The sequence below is a fragment of the Grammomys surdaster genome, unplaced genomic scaffold (genome assembly GCF_004785775.1).
Source record: "Grammomys surdaster isolate TR1022 unplaced genomic scaffold, NIH_TR_1.0 149, whole genome shotgun sequence".
NCBI classification, from domain to species: Eukaryota; Metazoa; Chordata; class Mammalia; order Rodentia; family Muridae; genus Grammomys; species Grammomys surdaster.
The window spans coordinates 7740341-7759936 of NW_021604607.1; the positions used below are offsets into that span (position 1 = coordinate 7740341).

General features: G+C 45.5%; 1 protein-coding gene across 1 annotated transcript in view; it reads right to left on the reverse strand.

The window, feature by feature from the left end:
- Positions 1–19102, reverse strand: part of Prkce (protein kinase C epsilon) — a 481124-nt gene extending 462022 nt beyond the window's left edge. The window contains exons 1-2 of the mRNA XM_028765100.1: positions 19043–19102; positions 18313–18844 (exon numbers count right to left, since the gene is read on the reverse strand). Of these exons, the coding sequence (XP_028620933.1) occupies positions 18313–18660 (348 nt within the window). The 5' untranslated portion in view covers positions 18661–18844; positions 19043–19102. The remainder of the gene's footprint in view (positions 1–18312; positions 18845–19042) is intronic.
- Positions 19103–19596: the final 494 nt, after the last annotated feature.

Below are 19596 nucleotides of genomic sequence, written 5' to 3' on the forward strand. Positions count from 1 at the left end.
GGATGGATGGATGATGGATAAGGATGGATGGATGATGGATAAGGATAGATGGATGAGGATGGATGGATGGATGATGGATGATGGATAAGGATGGATGGATGGATGGATGGGTGATAGACAGTAGATTATAACACTACAATCACCCTACTAGAAATCAAGAATCCTCTTCTTCCACGTCTTATGTCTTCATGTAGCTGTTTGTATTCTGATGTTAATTGTGTCATCCAAAACTTCGCACAAGAGGGTCTGCATGTAACTTCTAGGAACATACCCCCAATTAATTGTGAGTAGTAAATAAAGATGCCAACAGCCAATAGTTCGGGGAGGGGGGACAAAGTTGAGGTTTTTCTGGGCTTGAGACTGAGAGGAAGGAGGAGAGACACTATGCCTGAGGTGTGGACGGGAGAGAAAAGCAGAACCACCATGTAAGGGGGCCAAGAGGATGCATCCCAGAGGGCTGCTCAGTTGGGTCCAGAGAAGCCAAGAGGGAACATAGAAATCAGTAAGTAGTAACTCAGAATTATTGGCAGGTGGTAGATCCTAGCAACATGGAGGCTAAGCAGTGTCCCAGCTATTGTGCTGCTTAAGGTATATTAAAATATAAAGGCTGTATTGTGTCTTTCATTTGGGAACATAAACCATTGAAGCAGGAAGCAACCCTGCATCAGGATTTATTATTAAATATTAGTACCACATTTACAGGATATTTTTTTACTTTGATCAAATAACCTAACTTCTGAACTATTTATTTCATTTATAAATGAGTAGTCAATGAAATCTGATATTAGACAGTGAATTTTTTCTTTCCTTCAGTTTGAAGGAAAATGATGCACGGGTATTTTCCATACCTGATTATCTGCACAAGAAAATGGATGGAAATGAGGAAGGAAAAGGGACAGGAAGAGAAAAGATGGCTTTCTGACCACTGGATTGCCTTTTGAATAGAGCTCTGATGTGTTACTCAATAATGATAATCCACACACAATAGTTCTGACATCAATAGCTTTGGAGCTAGCTCCTGGTTGCTGGCCATGTGCAATTAATAGTTCCTATCAACTAAATATTAGTATCCTAAAACCCAAAACATCTGGGTGCTGGTCAACTGCCTTAGCCACCAAGTCATCACATACTGGACCTTGTTCTCAATACAGGAAGGTGTATTTATGACTGTGGTAGTATGAGGGAGAACGGCCTTGGTCCGGAGTTGAATGCTTAGTCACCAGAGAGTGGAATTCTTTGATTAGAAGCTTTGTTGTAGGAAGTCTGTCACTGGCCAACACCCAGGCCAGTGTTTCTCTCTTTCTCTCAGCCTGTGGATCTATGGATACCGATGTAGCTCTTGGCTACTTCTCCAGCACCATGCCTGCGCTGCATGCTCCCTTCCATGATGACAATGGACCAAGTCTCTGAAGATATAAACAAAGACCCAATTAAATACTCTCTTTTATAAGATTTGCTATGGTCATGGTGCCTCTTCACAGCAATAGAACAGTGACTAAGACAACTATCATTCTAGTTTGAAGGGGAAAACAAGAGAAAATGTAAATAATTTTGCAAACACATGAACATATGTAGTCTCATGGTGGATAAAGCCAAAATACCACATCTTCCAAAAGTCTCTGTACAACATTCAGAAGAAGCAAAGCTAGCCTAGTCTGGCTAGAATGCAGTCAATGCTGGGGAAACCCACCATACACTACAGGGCAGGAACACTGAATTCTGACCCTGAATACCAATGGTTCCACTGGGAACCCGGAGGCACCACTATCTGATGTTGAATGCCACTTGCAAGGACTTCAGGAGATGAGGGCTCTTGGAAAACAGAAGGTTTCCGTTCATAAGGGCATGTCTGCATCCTTGGCTGTTCAGTCAGTACTGAAAGCAAAGAAGCATGTTGCATGCATGCAAATCTGATCCATCCTACCTGATCCTTAGGACCAAGGCTAATGTCAACCCCAGTGGGAAACCTTTCTCTGTCTCTCCCTGGACAATTTTAACATATCAGCCTTTACAGAACTGTTTGAGATGGAAACGGTTAGGTGCCAAGAGCAGGGAACCCCTCCCCTTTTCAATCTGTTCACCTTCATCTCACTCACCTTAAAGCAGTCTGGGTAAGAAGCCCGTCTAGAACGCTATCCGTCCCCCTCCCTTCCAAATTGGAACTTACAATAAGAATCAAGATCATATTATAATTAGTTAAACAAAAACTGAAACAGAAGCTGAGGAGACGCCTTGCTGGGTAAAGTATGTGTGCATCTGTAGAGACCAGAGTTCAGATCCCCAGAGTCCATGTGAATGTCGGGCAGATATGGTGGCCACCTATAATCCCAGCATCTAGGAGGCAGAAACAAAGGATTCCCAGAACAAGGTGGGACTAGCTGAGTAGGTAAACTCCGTTCAGGTGAGAGACACTTCTTCAGCACAGAAGGTGGAGAAAGACCAAGGAAGATGCCAGGCATTGATCCCCGGTCTCCACATGCATTTACACACATATACATTAACCCCTCATATACACATACCCTCACACATGTGAATACATGCACATATTTACTTGCAAACCCCCCCAAATAAACAAGACAAACAAACACAAAACTCCACCCCAGGTTTTTTAGAAACTAATACTGGTCTGTATACAAGGCGTTATGATGTGATCAGTACTCGAGAGTAAGTATCCCAGAAGCAGTCTATCTTCAAATTCAAAATTGCCACGTCAGATTTATTTTAATTAGGGCTGGAATGTCTCTAAGTGACTGAGTTCAATCTCCAGGAAAGAGTGATAGCAAGAAAATAAGGAGAGAGAGGAAGATTAAATTTGAAAAGAGGAAAGATTAGATTTGAAAAGGTACAAATAAACTATGCTGAGTTCCCTAAAATCCAGATCCCGTTAAAAAGAAACGTGTCAACCTTACTGTGAAGAAGGCTACCTCTCTGGCCAACAAAGACAAATGGCATCTGAATATTTACATACATTAGACACACACACATGCACACACGCATGCACAAACAAACCCACATGCCCTGATACTAAAAGTGAAATTGGTAGTCTGTATTACAAGTGCCTTAAGTTTTGAAGATTCTGCTTCCCAAGAGGTACTTCTCACATCTTACTCTCCCTGTGACTGATGATGTACCAGTCTTTTCAAATGGGGCCGCAACAACCCGTTATAGGGGTACCCATTGTGCCAGGCCTCTGGCAGAACAGGGTAGGACCAGCACAAAGATGAGGCTGGCATGAACCCAGGCAGGGCTAGGGACACTGTGTGAGTGGTGAATCCCCTTCATGGGGGTGCCTAATGTTCTCTATGCAATAGAGGCTTTCTCAGCCCCAGCCAGGGCTGTATGCTCTCCTCCCCAGGGGACATCCGCATGACTCCACTCCCTCCTCCCCTGCTGGTTTCAGAACCCTGCCTTATCTGCCGTCCTCCCCCTTTCCCCTGAAATAGTAGGCTGTAAAGCGTCTGCACACAGTCACGATAAGCACTGATAACAAGAGACTCTTAAAGAGCCATGCAGGGACAGGGAGGATGAAACCCATGCTCGCCTGCAGGCGGGGCGGGGCTTCCACAGCACCAGCATCCTGGAAGCAAATCTTAAACCTTCACCTCAGCCATGTAAAGAGTGATGCAGACAGTTTGGCTGACGAACCTAGTAGGTGAGTCTGAGTCTGAGCCTGGTGCCTACCAAGAGACATCATCCGGCCTCTGTATCTTCACTGATACACCATGGATGAAGGTACCATCCCTTCCCGAATTCCCAAAGTGATCATCATTAGAATTTAGAAGTGTGTGACACATATTCATTTTTAAGGGTCTACAACTCAGTGAGGTGACCAGACCCAGTGTGACTGTCTCACTTCACATCCAAAGACCTCTAAGCCCAGAGAGGTCAAGCTTCTTCCTGAAGGTCACAGAGCTCATTAGCAGCAGTGTTAGGCTGGTGAAAACTAAAGCTAGCTGTGAATGCATCTTCCTGTGAATATGTACTGGCTGACAAATGCTTGAAAGCGGGCGGCAAATACAAACTCAGCAAACCACAGCCACTTCCTATGCATGTCATTATAATGAGAACTACCATCTGTCTAAGAAGTAGCCCTTAGATGAAAGGCAACCCCTAAACACACTCGAGTCAGACACACAGAATTCAATCAAGCGGCCTCCTTAACAACATAATCAGCCTCTAACCACAGCCGTCACGATTTACATATCACAATGGACTTCTAATAACTAACATTTTTGTGTGCTTATCACCCGACAAGCATTTCCTAAGCACTGTGTATACACTATGCTATTTATTCCAAACAACACACTTAGATAGATACTGCAGGCTTTGTGCTACAGATGAAGAAATAAAAGAGGTTATGCAATTGGTCTGTCAGTCACAGATAGAGCTGGTTCAGTGGCCACGGAAGGGAGCAGACTAGAGCCTACATCGTTCTGCTAACTGTGGCATTACCTGCGTCAACATCTGGCCCTCTGCTGCATCCTTCACAACTTTTAAGTTTTAAAATACATACTCATTAATAACCACAATAGAGAAAACTGTGTGACAATGAGGGGCGTTTCTGTGCCTTCTGCTTGCTTTTCTTTAATCAACCAAATACAGCCTTAATAAGTGATGGCAGGTCAGGGCTGCAGGTCAGTTGTAAATCACTTGCCTAGCATACGTGAGTCTTTGGGTGCTATCCTCAGCACAAAAACAGTAATGTTATTATTATAGTTACAACTTTAAAGGTGATGCCAGATTATGAATAAGTGATTGAAAATCACCCCAAGTAAAACTATGTTTCCTTGTCTTTTCAAATTTTAAAGTGTGTGTAGTCACACAAGCTTTGAAAATGTAATTTTAATATCACATTCTAATTTCTTATGGAAGGAAGGAAAACACTCCAGTACGAATGACTGAAGAACATACACTGCTTAAGTAGCTTATGTTAAATTTCTATCTAACAAACCCAGTATCTGTACACAAGGCTATAGCACCGAAAGCAGGACTCTTCCTGTCAGAATTCCTTCCTGCTTCTGCTGGACACCAGACAGGAAGCACCCCACCGTAAACTGCCTGACATGAAGGGTTCCAAACAGAGGCAGGCAGTAGATAGACACCACCATGACTGTAAAGAACTAAGGCCAGGAGCTGCCCGGAGAGAGGAAGGTTGGGGTGGGTGTTCAAGGACTAGGGTTGTAGAGAGCAAAGCAAGGGGAAAACGTGATGAACCAGGCTTCATCTGGAAGGTTGCTCCCTGGAAAGTCAAGAAAGACACTGGGCAGAGAAAGAAAGAAAGGTAGATGCATCCCCACAGGTCCTGACCAGGTGAAGACAGTAGGGTCTGTTATCTAGGCTGGGAGGACAATCCCCCTGCCCTGAGTAGGAGAGTCTGTCTACTCAGACCTTCAAATAAGATCTTCTTTCTAAACTAACAACCAGGGGTCAGCATGAGCAGGCAGTGTACCTTGTGGAGCAGAGTGCTGACAGTCACTGGGAGGAGGTTACCTAGAAACATCCGAGGCAAACCTCCGAGCATATCTCACAAGGTGATGAGACGTCAGACACTATCTGACCAGCTGGCGCATGCTCTAGCCGCCATACTTTCTACACCTTGTTGGATTTTTACCCTCAAAGGATGAGCCAACACAAACCCTTCTTCCTCGAGTAGCTGTGACGGTTAGTTTCCATTATCAACTTGACAGTCTAGAATCACCTAGAAAGACAGCGTGGACTTAGGATTGTCTGGATCAGGTTAGCCTGCTAGCAGGTCTATGGATGATTATCTTAGGTCCTTTGAGGTGGGGGCCTGGACCTGAAGACAAGCAGAAAGAGAGTTGAGCATAAACATCTGAGTATCAATTCAGAGCTCTCTGCTCTTGAGTATGGACACAGTATAGCTTGCCGCCTCCAATCCCTGCGGTTTTGAAATCCTCCCTTCTTGCTCTGATGGACTGTAAACTTTAACTGAGAACCAAATAAACCCTTTCTCTTTTAAGTAATTGTCAGGGGACTTTAACACAGCAATAGGAAATGTAACCAAGGCAGTCTCTTTGGTCTGATACTTTGTCATAATCACAAGAAAAGCAGCCAATATACATCTTAGGCAGAGGTGACCACTGTGGTTTTAGGGACTGTGGAAGGGAGCTGTCAATCAAAAACATCACTCATGTCTGACTACTGCTAGAATTATTTTAACAAAAGGCTAAATAAATGTCTCTCCTTTTTCCTCAGAGAGACAGGATGACAACCAGGAGAAACCATTCCTGCTCACGGTCATGCATAATTATCAGGATTGTAGGGAGTATAGATAGACCCAGGACACCACTGTAAAAATAGGTGCAACAACCAATACTTTTTGGCATATGTATGTCACATGTAATATTTAGGATAAATTTTTCGTTTAAAAAAGTATTTGCTGTTTATCTGAAATTCAAATTATTTGGGCATCCTGTATTTCATCTGGAATCTGGGCTCTGCATAGCTACAAGAAAAATGATGGATATTTCAGTGGAGGAAAAGAGACAAAGGAAGGAGTTCATGGCTGCCAGAAAATACCTGACAGAAACAGCTTAAGGAAGGATGGGTTTATTTTGACTCACAGTTTGAGAAAACAGTCATCATGGCAGAGAACCATGGTGGCTGGAACCTAGGCAACTGACCACATTGTATCTGCAGTGAGGAGACACCAAACAAGGAATGCTGGTCCTCAGTTCATTTTGTCCCGTTTAATCCTGTCGGGGACAGTGCTGCCTACGTGTAGGGATGATCTTCCTACCCCAATTTGGCTAATCTAGAAACTCCCTGACAGGTATGACCAGAAGTTTGACAATGTTAACTACCGCTAACTGCTTTTATCTTTTTGAGGATATTGGTGTTGCAGTGTAGCCTGGTGATGGAGTGCCTGCTTAATATTTACAAGGCAAAAGATAGGTGAACCCCAGATGCTCATCAGTAGGACAGGCACAGAGGCATTTCTTAAATGTCCAAGTTCTTTAACATAATTTTATCTACTTTAATTCTCACTGCAGTAGTGATAATGAAGAAGACAACTATTAACACTTCCTATAAATTAACAAACAAAAGTTTCAAGAAGTTAAATGAACTTTTTCTACCCTGAAAAAACAGAACAGGCTTCTTATTCCAGCCTTCCTACCCATCCTCCTACTCCAGCCCACCTACTCCAGAACCCTACTCCAGCCTCTTAGTCCTGGTAAACCCTGAATACTTGGAAGGAAGGAAAGGACGTCATATGGTTAAAAAGGAGAAGAAAAGCTAATGTCTGAGGAGACTCACTAATGGCCGTCAAAAGAGCAATTTGCCATATGTATTTCCCTTCCTCACAGACAATTATCTAAAATGAAGGCTAAGCTTTAAAGATTATCATAACAGCTAACTAAAAATCAAATGTCTGTTCTTCAGGTGAATACTATGCCCTGGCTAGTCTTCAGTGCTTTGCTACTGTTTATTTATTTGTTTGTTCTTGTTTTTTACTTAGCTTTGTATTTTTAACTATGTAGTTTAGTATATAATAGGTTTCACCACAGTATTTTATTTTATTTTATTTTTTATTTTATTTGCTTGTTTCTTTATTGAAACAATTTGTGCTGTAGCTAAGACTGGCTTGGAACTTGCAGCAAAATTCCTACTTCAGCTACCCAAGGGCCAGGCTTGCAAACATGTACGAGTCTCCATTCAGCTGTTTGCTCCCGAGGAACTCCAGCACTGTGGTCTAAGGCAAAGTCTTCCTTTCCAAATGAAGCATGTTTGTGCACAGCCCCAATTTAGGCCAGAATAAGAGAACAATCACTGTGTACTGAACTAGAGGTTGGGTTTCTATAAGAGATCCAGGGAAGGGAACTGAAGGCAGATGTTTCAAACTTGAGAAATGAGACAAGCACGTAGACTACCACAGAGTGGCAGGGGCAGGGGGAGCCTCAAACCTCAGTGACCACACTAGGCACACCAGCTAAGGCAGGTGACACTCAGGTCAAAAGAGCACTGGAAGAGAAATATCTAGATGTGCTCTGCCTCTTCTCTGCCAGAAGACAAGTAGATATTAGCATTTTGAGCTTTGAGCTGGGGTGGGGGTTCGGTAGGGATTAAAGTAAGATTGTAATGGAAACACACAAACAAACCCTGATCAGCAAGTAAAACATAAAGCACACATTCATGGACAAAACTGAAGTCTGTGTCTGTGTCTGTATCTGTGTGTCTGTGTGTGTTATGTGTGTCTGTGTGTAAGTGTGAGTGTGTGTAGGCCAGAGGTTGATGCTGTGTCTTCCTCAAGTGTTCTATACTTTCTATTTCCAGACAAGGTCTGTCACTGAATCTGGAACTCACCCATTAGGCTAGACTTGCAGGGTATCAAATTCTAGGGACTTCCTGTGTCTACCTCCCCAGCCCTGGGACTAGAGGTGTGCACTGCCAAGCCCACCATTTTACATTGGTCCTTGTGGAACAAATGGCATCTAATGCACTCACAGCAAGCACTTAACTGAGCTGGCTCATCCCCCAGCCCTGGGATGCTTCCACCAACTCTGACACACTAAAGTGCATTGCATCTGACCTTGTAACATTTCTCACCCTCCTTGATCCCTGAGACCTGAAAACATCACATGGCTCCTTCCCCTTAAAAGACAGCCCAGCACACACTGGTTGCTGGTATGGTACATCATTAATGTCTGATGGGTGAGTCTCTAAGCTAACTAAAATGACTGAAGCAACCATCAGTGCAAACAGCGAAGGCATAGAGCCATAGATCTTATGATCTAGAAATTCTTCTTGCTTCCTGGTTTTTGTTTGTCTGTCTTGTTTTGTTGTTGTTGTTGTTTAAGAATATACCTAACAGCTCCATGTGTATGTCTGTGTACGTCAATAATACACAAAAAGAGATCATTCTAAAACTAAACTTCCCTTAAATGGTTCTTGGACTCTAGGTAGAGAAGCAAGCTATGAAAAGTAGCTTTGTAGTCTCTCTACAATGGGGAAAGATAGAGGCTGGAAAACAAAACTGGGCAATTTTCTAGAGTAAGCAATTTTGGGAAAATAAAGAAGAAAAAATATTACAGAGAGAAAGGTTGATCATAGCCAAAGCCCAAAATGCAGGGTTCTAGAGGCCAGTCAAGGTAGCTGTCAGCAGGAGCCCAGAGAGCATCTGGCCATGCTAGCTCCTGTCTTACATGTGTGGAATGTACCTGCAGTACCATAGGCATCATCTGACTCCTCAGTCAATAAGTTCTCCTAGAGAAAGAACTACCAGTCCATCCAGCTCTGCAGAGGTAGGTCTAGGTGTCGCCACACTCTGAAAGATTGTGCCAAGCTTGTCCTCTCAGTTGTGAGTTTACACACCAATGTATTTCTGATACTCCTTGATAAACATGATATCTCCTACTAGGCTATTTGCTTGCAGGACATGGTGCCAGGCACAGAAGGCATTCAATAAACATCTGCTGAATGGATGAGAGGAAGGCTGGAATAATAAATGACTACTCCACTCTGGCCACTGCTCAGCATCTTCTGTGTGGCACATCAGCTTCCTTTCTGCTCAGAGGGTAAGTTTCTCAGAGCACACACCCTGAGCCCAGTGGATTAGAGGATAGGCAGATGGGAACTCCTACAAGACAGACCTGGAACAGGAGCCTCTCAGGACTAACTGGTGAGTGGGCTTCTCAGACTTCCGAACAGCTCACACTCTGGAGAGCCATCAGATGGATGAGAAAAGACACTTCCCATTCACAAGAGGCTTCCATCTGCCCAGGAAGAAGGCTGGCACGACAGGATGTTACTGTCCGAAAAACAACCCAACAGCTCTACTCAAGGTAGATGTGCACAGAAGCCAAGCATACTTCCCTCCTGCCAATAATAAATTCTAGATTCACCCACTATATTTTTCCAACCCCTTTTTGAGTTGGTTACATATTTGGCCTTAAATACTTCCCAGATACGAGCTCAGAAAGTACACTCCTATGCTGCCAAGTAAAGGTACCTCCTCTTTCCTCCACTTCCAAATTCAGGCTGAGGTTACAGGCAAGCAGCGTCACAGCTGGCTTAAAGCTGACCTCTAGAACACTTCAAGGTGAGGATGGGAAGACAGGGAGGCCGGAGGACACTGCGGCACTGGGGTCTGGTGGCAGGCTTGAGTTTCTCCTCTGGAAGGGTCTGAGTCCAAACCTGTTCCCTGTGGAGTTTCTATTTTGTTTGGATGTGGTGAGTTACAATGACAAAGCTCGTTCTTGTCCTCTTGGTCCTTTCAGCCTCGCAAAGGCTTCTGGCCACTTCACATGGTTTCTGTCAGAAAACTAAATTTCAACCAGGTGCAGCCCTGCTGATTAACATTATAATAGATTGTAATTACTTAACAAGCCCATCTATACCCAGAGGAACTCAGAGAGAAAAGTGTTTTGCCAAGTGAAGCTTTTATTTATGTAAAATGGAGTGGTTCTGCTCTAGAGTTCTCTTAACCTGTGTGAGCCCCTGGAAGCTGGGCAGGTACAGGCTTCAGTGAGCTTCGTGAGTTCAGGGGCTGGTGTCTCCAATATGGTGTCTTGTCACTGTCAACTGTAAGGGTATTTTGTTTTGTTTTGTTTTGTTTGTAGCTAACACCCCAGTAAGAATTTAAACTTGATTTTAAAGTCTGCAAACAAGCGGTCGTTCTGTCTCCTTTGACCACAGCCCTTTGCATGGGCCCTGGGTACCCAGAGGGTGCACAACTCCCACTTTTAGTAACTTCAGACTTCATTAAAAAAATCTTTGGTAGAGTGCAAACTGACCTGTGGAAATAACAGAGCAGTCTCCTGTCAGATTCTTCAAAGACTTCCATAAAATAGTCTTTCCTTCTTCCTCCCCGATTTCAACTGTACAAAGGGATTGTTTGTACAAACCCATAAATGGGTGCATCTCTGAACCCTCATCGGAGGATCTTCCTTTTGCAGGAGATAGAGATCAGTGAATGCAGAGAACCACAACAGGACAGATAACACAGGCCCTCGGAGAGCTCAGCTCTCAACAGGCCAGCTGTGTCACACCCTCTCCCAGCACAGCTCCAGGATCACTATGAAAACGAAGAAGGAACGAGCATAAGAGGCAAACAGAGTAGATGCCTACAGCAAAAGAGTGATTGCCAGACGCTCCAGGATGGCAGCACCATTGATCTCACAGTCGCTATGCCTGTATGGATAGGAGCTATACACAATCAAGCCAGACAAGAGCCTAGCATGGATGGGGAGGGGCTTGGGAAGTCCCACCCCTAGCTGAGGTGATTGATGGCTGCTGGAGAGGGAAAGTCAGTTTTCCTCGGGGATGCAGCCACTAAGAGGTTACCTATCCTCCTGTAGATGGTTCTATATCCACACGCACACAGGCAGCACTAGGTGGACTCGGAGAGTTTATAAACAGAATACATGAAATTGGGAGAGGAAAGGAGTGGGGTCAGTGTAACGTGAGAATGTACCGTGAATGAATGTTGGAGTCTTGAGGCTCTTTCTCATTCTCAAAAGATGAGAGAGAAACGAATGAAGACAGAGGCAGGTACACTGTGGTGAGTCTAAGGTGACCCATGGGCCCTTATGACTGCAGACTCATAAACAAGGCGCAGAGCAGTAGGCAACAGGGCAGGAAGGTCCAGACGGCCAGGCTGCGATGTCTTACCGGAACGAATTGGGTTTTTCCCCCCTGAGGGACTTTTTTTTTTTTTGACAAAGTTCAGGCAAGGGGGAACCAATTAGTGGACTGTTGAGATAATCCAGACACTGTGTAAGTGACTTGGGCCCCAGAGGGCCATGGAAATGGTAACACTTGGGATCTCTTCTTACAGCAGACATGGCAGCTGCTGCAAGGGACTGAACATGGGGGAGGCATCAAGGACGGTTCTGCCTGGTTGCTGGCCTCAATCTCGAAAGGTAGAGTTGACATGACTTGAGCTGAGAAAAACTAGCTTAGATTGGGCGGTGGGGGATTAGACATACAACACCATATGTATTGATTTTTAGATGTACCATACGCAACCAAACGTCACTGAAAATAAGAAAGGCATATGTATATTCTGAAGTTGCAAGTTTGATATAGCCTGGAGTCAGGAATTTAAAGTTAACAGCATTGAAAATGTGTTTAAATCCACCCAACTGGATAAAGCTGATACAGTCAAACCAAACACCAGCTCCAAAATACTCCCGCCTATCTCTAATCCCTAATCAGCTTCCATAAGTATGCAACCTTGTCTACAATGGCCATAATTGCTAGGGCTTCCAAAGCAATCTGACAACAAGTAATTGAATCACTTTCAAAAGCTGTTAGTGATTGACAGCTGCTGGAGGCGGGAGAACCAGGTGTTTTAAGGTTGTGGTCACTGGCTTGTTGACCACGCTCCACTGGGTGCCCACACATTTAAGAGTATATGGGTAGTACAGATTATAATTGATGAGTTTTTAAAAATGAGGACACACAGTTGGATAAGTAAAGAAGGGCGGGGTGGATCTGGGAGACGTTACGAAAATATATTGTATATCTATAATTCTCAAAGAATTAATATAAGAAATTTGTTAAGTATAAGTAAATTCAATTTATTTTTAGACTATTGAAAGCTTTTCATAAGAAACATATTCACAAAACAAGGAGAAAAAATTCTTTCACTGGGCCATCTGTTCTTAAGATGCTAAATCTATGAACATCTAAACATGGCTCTTCAGATATTAACAAAATTGCTGAAATGCAATATGACCAAATCCTTTACCAAGAGCTTCATATGGTTTTCTTACTTAGTCACACAATCCTGAGAGGTAAGAATGATCATTTTCCCATTTTACACACCAAGAAACAGGTATCTGGGGCTTAAGTCACATGCCCAAAGTCCTAACCGGTAAGTGTCTGGGACATACAGTGAGAACTCCAGGATTCCAAGGACTGGACTGATAGGGACCAAGGGAACTGAGTCTCAACTATTCACTACATTGGCTAGATGTTGCACATGTGTGTGTATTTGCGTGTGCATGCCTAGTGAGTGAGTGCGTGAGTGCGTGTGTGTGTGCGTTCGTGGAGGGGGGATTGGACAGAACACAGATAATGCTTGACCTGCCATGAAGCAGGAGTCTAGATGTGCTAGCCCAAGACCAAGGAGGAATTGGTAAGATAACCAGACGACTATATCAATTATACGCCAAGCGGAGCACTACTGAATTACATGGTAAGTATTGTAGGAACAAGGAAGGTATCTTCAATGAACAAGTCCCAGCCTAGCATGTCCCCTTTATAGAGTCTTTCCACTTTATTCTGTCAAAAAAAATGCTGAAATTTTTCAGAAATGCTGTAAGAAGATAGAGATATGTCCTTGTACAATGTACAAAGACCCCATCAGGAGGGAGGAGGCTCAGGAGGAGGCCTGTTTAACAGAGCCATGTCCCAGGATCCACCCATGACATCATGCTAGTGGTTACATCCTGGCATTGATGCTGTAAGAACATTGCCTAAGTGATTTTTGTTGACCAAGGCAGAGTCAGTCTAGTGGCCTATGCTTTCCAGTACTGGGGGGTTCAATGGGACAACTATTAAACATTCTTTGAACTGACACTAAGGGCCATCATCGGTCCAAGTGCACTGCATACATAAACTCAATTCCCGGCAACAACCATTTAAGACAGATGATTTTACCATCATCCTTTTATAGAAGAAGAAATGAAATTTCAGAAAGGTTAAATGGTCCACCAAAGGTCAAGGAAGAATTAGATGGGGCAGGGTGGCCTTCAAACCCAAGCTGTCTGGTCCAAGCATGCACCCGTAGCAGCTGTCATAGTGAGTTTCAGTTGTCAATCTGACAGACCTGGGAAGAAGGAGCCTCCTCTCCATCGAATTGGCCTGTGGCATATCTGTGGTGTATTTTTATGAATGCTAACTGAAACAGGAGGGTCCAGCTCACTGAGTGGTGTCACCTCTGGGTAGGTGGCTTCTGAGCCAGAAGAAGCAATGCAGTAACCAGTGTTCCTTCGTGGTCTCTGTTTCAGTTCCCACCTGCAGTTCCTACCTTGGCTCTCCTCCTGATGGGCTATAAAACGAAATAAACCCTTTCCTCTCCAAGTTGGTTTTGGTCAGAGTGGCAGGACAGCCAGTGTTACAAATAGAAAGTGTGTCGTGGAGAACCAGAATAAACAAATTAAATGCATAATACATACATACATACATACATACATACATACATACATCTGTGACAAGCTATGTCAAGGGAGTGGTACAAACCGAAGATGTCTTCCAACATAGTATAGTTCTCTTCCAAGATAGTTTTGCTGGCTAGCTAAACCAGTGTAAACAAGCTTCCAGTTTAGTGAGGAAACTTTCTCAAAAAATAAAGCAGAGGACCAAGCAGATGGCTACACTGGAAAAGATGCCTGCTGCTAAACTGACTCTAAGTTCGAACCCCTGGAACCCAGAGTGGAGGGGAAAAAAACACCTCCTGAAAGTTGTCCTCAGGGCTCCATATATATATATATATATATATATATATATATATATATGTATATATATACATATATATATATATATCCATAAACACACACACATGCACATGCACAGGCGTGCACAGGAGTGCACAGGAGTGCACATAAGTGCACATGCTAAGTAATAAAAATAAGTAAGTGAAGAAAAGGTAAGGCAGCCATCAATAAAGAGAGACATTGTAGCATCAAGCTCTAGCCCTCACAGAATCCAGAGCCCCTCTTCTGGTCACAATTACTATTGTAGCTCAAAGCAAGGTTGTATTTCTCAAAGCAAGGTTAATGAGGCCCAAATCTCAAGGACAGACCACTAAAAAATGCAGATTCCTCTCAATTATCCCAAACTCCAGAATCCACAGCTCTGAGGGGGACAGGGCCAAGAGGCTATGGTCCTAGCACCTTCCCCTAGCGAGCCAATGCACATCTAACTCATCCATCTGGTTTCTCAAAAGCCTAGCTCAAATCCTTCCATTTGCCTTGAGCTCTGTCTACGGTCCCCTTTGTCATCAGAACCTGAAATGTCTCTCTTTCCACTGTCAGGAAGACAGTTCCCTCAGCCTGGCCTTTGCACACTCTAAAATCCACCTCGGTCTTCTAAAAACATTTTTCTGGAGTTTCAGGGTTCAGCCCCACATCCCTCCTGAGCTACCTTTCTTTATATTTCACATCCATATTTAGTTGAATGTGAACAAAAAAACCTACAGCCACCAAATCTAAACCTATGATTCTTACAAAGTGAGGCTTGAGAAAAGGCCAGTAAAGAGTAAAAGAAACAGTTTCTTGTTCGTTTATTTGTTTGTTTGTTTGTTTGTTTTTACTACTAAATTATAGGTCAGGTAGTACTCAAATGAAGTCTTAAGTTGGGGAAACTTTGTTCAGCCTTACCGTCAGCTCAGTCATGCCTATCCATTCCGAAGCTCTGAACACAGGCACTCTCTGCGCTTCTCTTCTAGGGCGGTCCAAGCTCAGCACGTTGTGTCCTCTGGTAGATATCTCTGAACATTACCTACATGCTTACACTCAAATGCATGTCTTTTCCCAGTGCCTTCCTGGATTCTCCCAGCTCTCCTAGAACACCTTGGTTTTGAATTTCCAATCTACTTGAAGTATCACTCCTTTGGGACCAAATTATCACTTAAGTATCGTGTGTGTGTGTGTGTGTGTGTGTGTGTGTGTGTGTTCCCATGTGTATGTATGTACATGCATAAATGTATATATGTGTTTGAGTGTGTGTGTATGTGTGTGTGTTTGTATGTACATGCATAAACATATATATGTATATGTGTGTTCATGTATATATATGTGTGTGTATGAATATTAATATATGTGTATATACATATGTGTATATGAATATATATGTGAATACACACACACACACACATATATGCTACAATCCTTTCCCTAGGGAAATGGAAGGCCCTTTAGAGTAACCTGTGGCCTCTTTTTTATCCCTAGATTAGTTAAAATGGTTAGCTTGGTAGAATTTGACCGCATAAGGGGAACGCAGCAGACGGATGAGTTCAGAGCCAGCCGAGGTATTCCACAGTAAAGATAGGAGAAGCTGCTTTATGCTCTCCTCACCTCAGGCTGGGCTTCAGAGCCATACCTACAAAAGAGTATGTCTCTTCATTTCTTCCAAGAAGAGAGCACATGGGTTTGAGAGCAGGAAATTCTATCTAAAGCTGTGCCGCTGTGTGTGACTTGGGTGACAGACATGAGGAAGGTTGCCCTTTTGCAACTTGTCTCCATTTCCAGCTGTGTTGCTGGGGTCCCCATGTTCATTTCAGAGAGCAGCCACAGCATTCCTCAGTCAGAACCAGCTCCACCATTTGAGTCACTCTTTGGGCTTCTCTCAGTCTTGTTTTTAATCTGTCCAATGCCTGTCATATCCAATTCACACTTGCTATAAGGCAGAAGAGATAATGATTTTGAAAGCACTTTATGTTATCGCACACAATAAAAATGTCAGGGCCACAGCATATGAATCTGCACGGCTAATAAATAGCCTGGGAGATCAGACAGACTGTTCCCCACTGGGCAAACAGTGAGCCATAGGAGGTGAGGGCTCAACCTCCAACCCACCTGTGCTTGCCATGCGACCTTGGGTATCCACTTAGCTCCTCTAGAACTCAATGTCCTTGTCTGGAAATGTTGCCTGTGTGCTAGAAGATCTGGTTTGGAGCCAAATCCAGCATAAATGTAAGAACCGTGGAGAATGGCTATCAAGCAACGAGTTCTGACTGCACACTTCCTTAGAAGAGCTGAGGAGAGAGTAGCATCCTGTTCTGCTCTGAATTTGGAGGAGCCCCCAGTTCAGTGTTGCCAGAGAAACTCAGATGCATCCTTCCAACTGGTGCATGGATGTGGAAAAGCTGTTCATCTTCTCTGCTTCCTACCCACCGCTAATCCCCTCTTAGACCCTCCTGCAACAGGCCCCATCTTCCTGATACTCTACTCAATATTTTCTTGCCCTTTTTATACAAAACCACAGATGTTTAGCACTGAAGTCTGTTTGTGAAGTTGGTTAACCCTGTGTGACCCTTTGGACATCACGGTGAACAGTGTAAAAGGATAGTGGGTGGGAGGGAAGGGAGGCTGAGGTCAGGATCCAAAAGTTTGCCTGCTGTCTAAAGTGGAAGCCACAGATCTCCTAGAGCTGTGCTGTGGCTTACAAGGTCTGCCCCAAAAGCCTCTTTAGTAACCATGGTTTCTAGAAGACTCTACCACAGCCAGGAGCATAAAAAGAGCAGGTTCCCCCACCCCATTTCCCCCCTAAAAACTCCATGTCCTAGAAAAATATGTTTTAAAATATGAAGTAAAGTGATATGCCAAGGGCATGCATACCCTCTGACCCCAAGATATTCATGAAGTTGTCGGCTGTCAGCAGAATGGTCCTCCCACAACTCTTCATGAGGCAGCACACAGCTCTCTGTGCAGACCAAAGAATCTTGAAAATATATTAACCCATAGCAACGCTTGCTCCAGATAGAAACATGTAACAAACCTGAAGACAGAGCTATTCTTGTTCCTACAAGAGAGGTGGTGGGGGTTCTCTGACTGTCCAAGTGCCAAGGTTAATGCATTTGGTGTAAGGGATACTGGCAGGGCCTACTGCAAAATCCCTCGTATGTGACAGTAGAATCAGTTAATAGTTGACTCAATTTCAGAAATAGTGTTGGATCCGACAATAGCTTGACAATCGAAGCTTGGAAGCATATAGTCTTAAGTCCCGACTCCCTATCACCACGAAGAGAACCCATTCAAAAACACAGCATCCTAAATAGATGAGCAAAACAAGCTGGAGTTGTTTCTGGCACTCTAGAGGGGACACCTGGGGGTGAACACCTCCTGGTATGTCAGCAAATGAGCTAAACAGTGATTTAGGAAGAGGAGGCTTCCTACCAGAAGGATTTATAAAGCTACTCACTAGGCTACCCAGGATAAAGCCAGGAGGCACAAAAACCCTTCAGTCTGAGCTCCACGTGTCTCTCCAAGGACAGAGAGACCCACCCACACATAGTCATTCAGCCAGCCCACCACGCACTTGCAGATTCCCTTCACCAACCTATGCACCTGCATTCCGGGTTCTCTCCCAACTTGCAAGCCCTCTGTATCGCCCACTGTTGAGAGGGCACAGAGGGGACAAGGGATAGTGCCCATCTGTCAAATCTCATCTTTCTTATCCTACTGTGTATGGCTCTCCTGCTATGAAATAAAATGTGCCTCTTCAAGAAAATTGAGGCATATATACACACACAAAACAGATAGTTCAAGGCTCCAGGACCAAAGCTTAGGCAGCAAATCTTTCCCTGGGATCCCGGACTCCCGGACGCGGAGGGGCACGACTCACCCAGTCCTCGAAGTGACGGCTCCCATTCTGCAGCAGCTCCTCGAACTGGATGGTGCAGTTGGCCACGAAGTCGTCGTAGCCGATAGGAGCATCGTGAAAGACAGCCAGCTCGATCTTGCGCCCATTGCACACATCAGTGACGAACTCATCGTGCCAGGCCGGACTGTTGGTCTTCTGCTTGGTGGCTGTTTGGCCGATGCGAGAGTCGTCCACGTTAAGGGCAATGTAGGGGTCCAGAAGGAACGTCTGTGGCCGGGGTCCCACCGCATGGCGCAGCGACCAGGCTGTGGGCTTCAAGCTCACGGCCTCGCAGATTTTGATCTTAAGAAGGCCATTGAACACTACCATGGTCGGGGCGGGGGTCACACCGTCCGCCCCGAGGGCAGGATTGAAGAGCAGGAGCAGGCGCGCCGGGAGCCTGGGGGACTCCTGGGTCCCCTCTTGCCCCACCCCACTCACTTGCTACACCTTGTGGCGCTGCGTCCTGGCGCCGGCGATTCTCAGCGAGTGCATGTATTTCCTCGCCGGATTCCTAACGGAAAACAGGGAGGGGGGAGAGCTGGAGACGTCCGTTTTTGGAGCAAGTCTCACCCCACCACCACCAGCGACACCTCCACGGGAGGAGACGAGCTGTCGCCTCCGCTGCAAGCCGCGGGGGCTGCCTCGCCGCCTCGCTGGTTCTTTGGGTCCGTGTGCGGAGAAGCAGGCGCCGCGCCCGGCGCTCACCTACCTTTCCGAAACATAATCCCCGGGCAATTTCGACTCCCGGAGGGGGAGGGGGCAGCGGGACGGGGCGGGGACGAGAACCGGGGGCACAGATTTCAACCCGGATCCTCTTCGCCCACCCAGCGCCTGCCTCGGACGGCGCGGGGCGGAGGGTGGACTGAGGGATGTGCAGTCTATCCAGAGGGATGCATGTCGAGAGGAAATGGTCCTCCCCGGAGCCAAATTTTTTAAAAATCCACAAGCCGCACAGCCAGTCGAGCCGTCACCTCCCGGCCCAAGCAGAGCCGCGCCGCAGCCGGCGATCGCGAGGCGCCCAATGCCCAGGATCTCACATCCGCGCGGGCTTGGGAGGTAGAGGTGGCCACCACTCGGGTTCGGGGCGCAGGCCGGCACCCGGCGGTGCGCAGCGCGGCGGCCGGGCAGGGACTGCGACTCAGCGCGGCCCCTCCTCCCGCCCGCCGGCGCCCGCCCGCCCGCCCGCCGCGCTCCCCGCGGCCGCCCGCAAGGCGGCCCCCCGCGCGCCGCCCCCCAGAGCGCTCACACCCCCCAAAGAGAGAC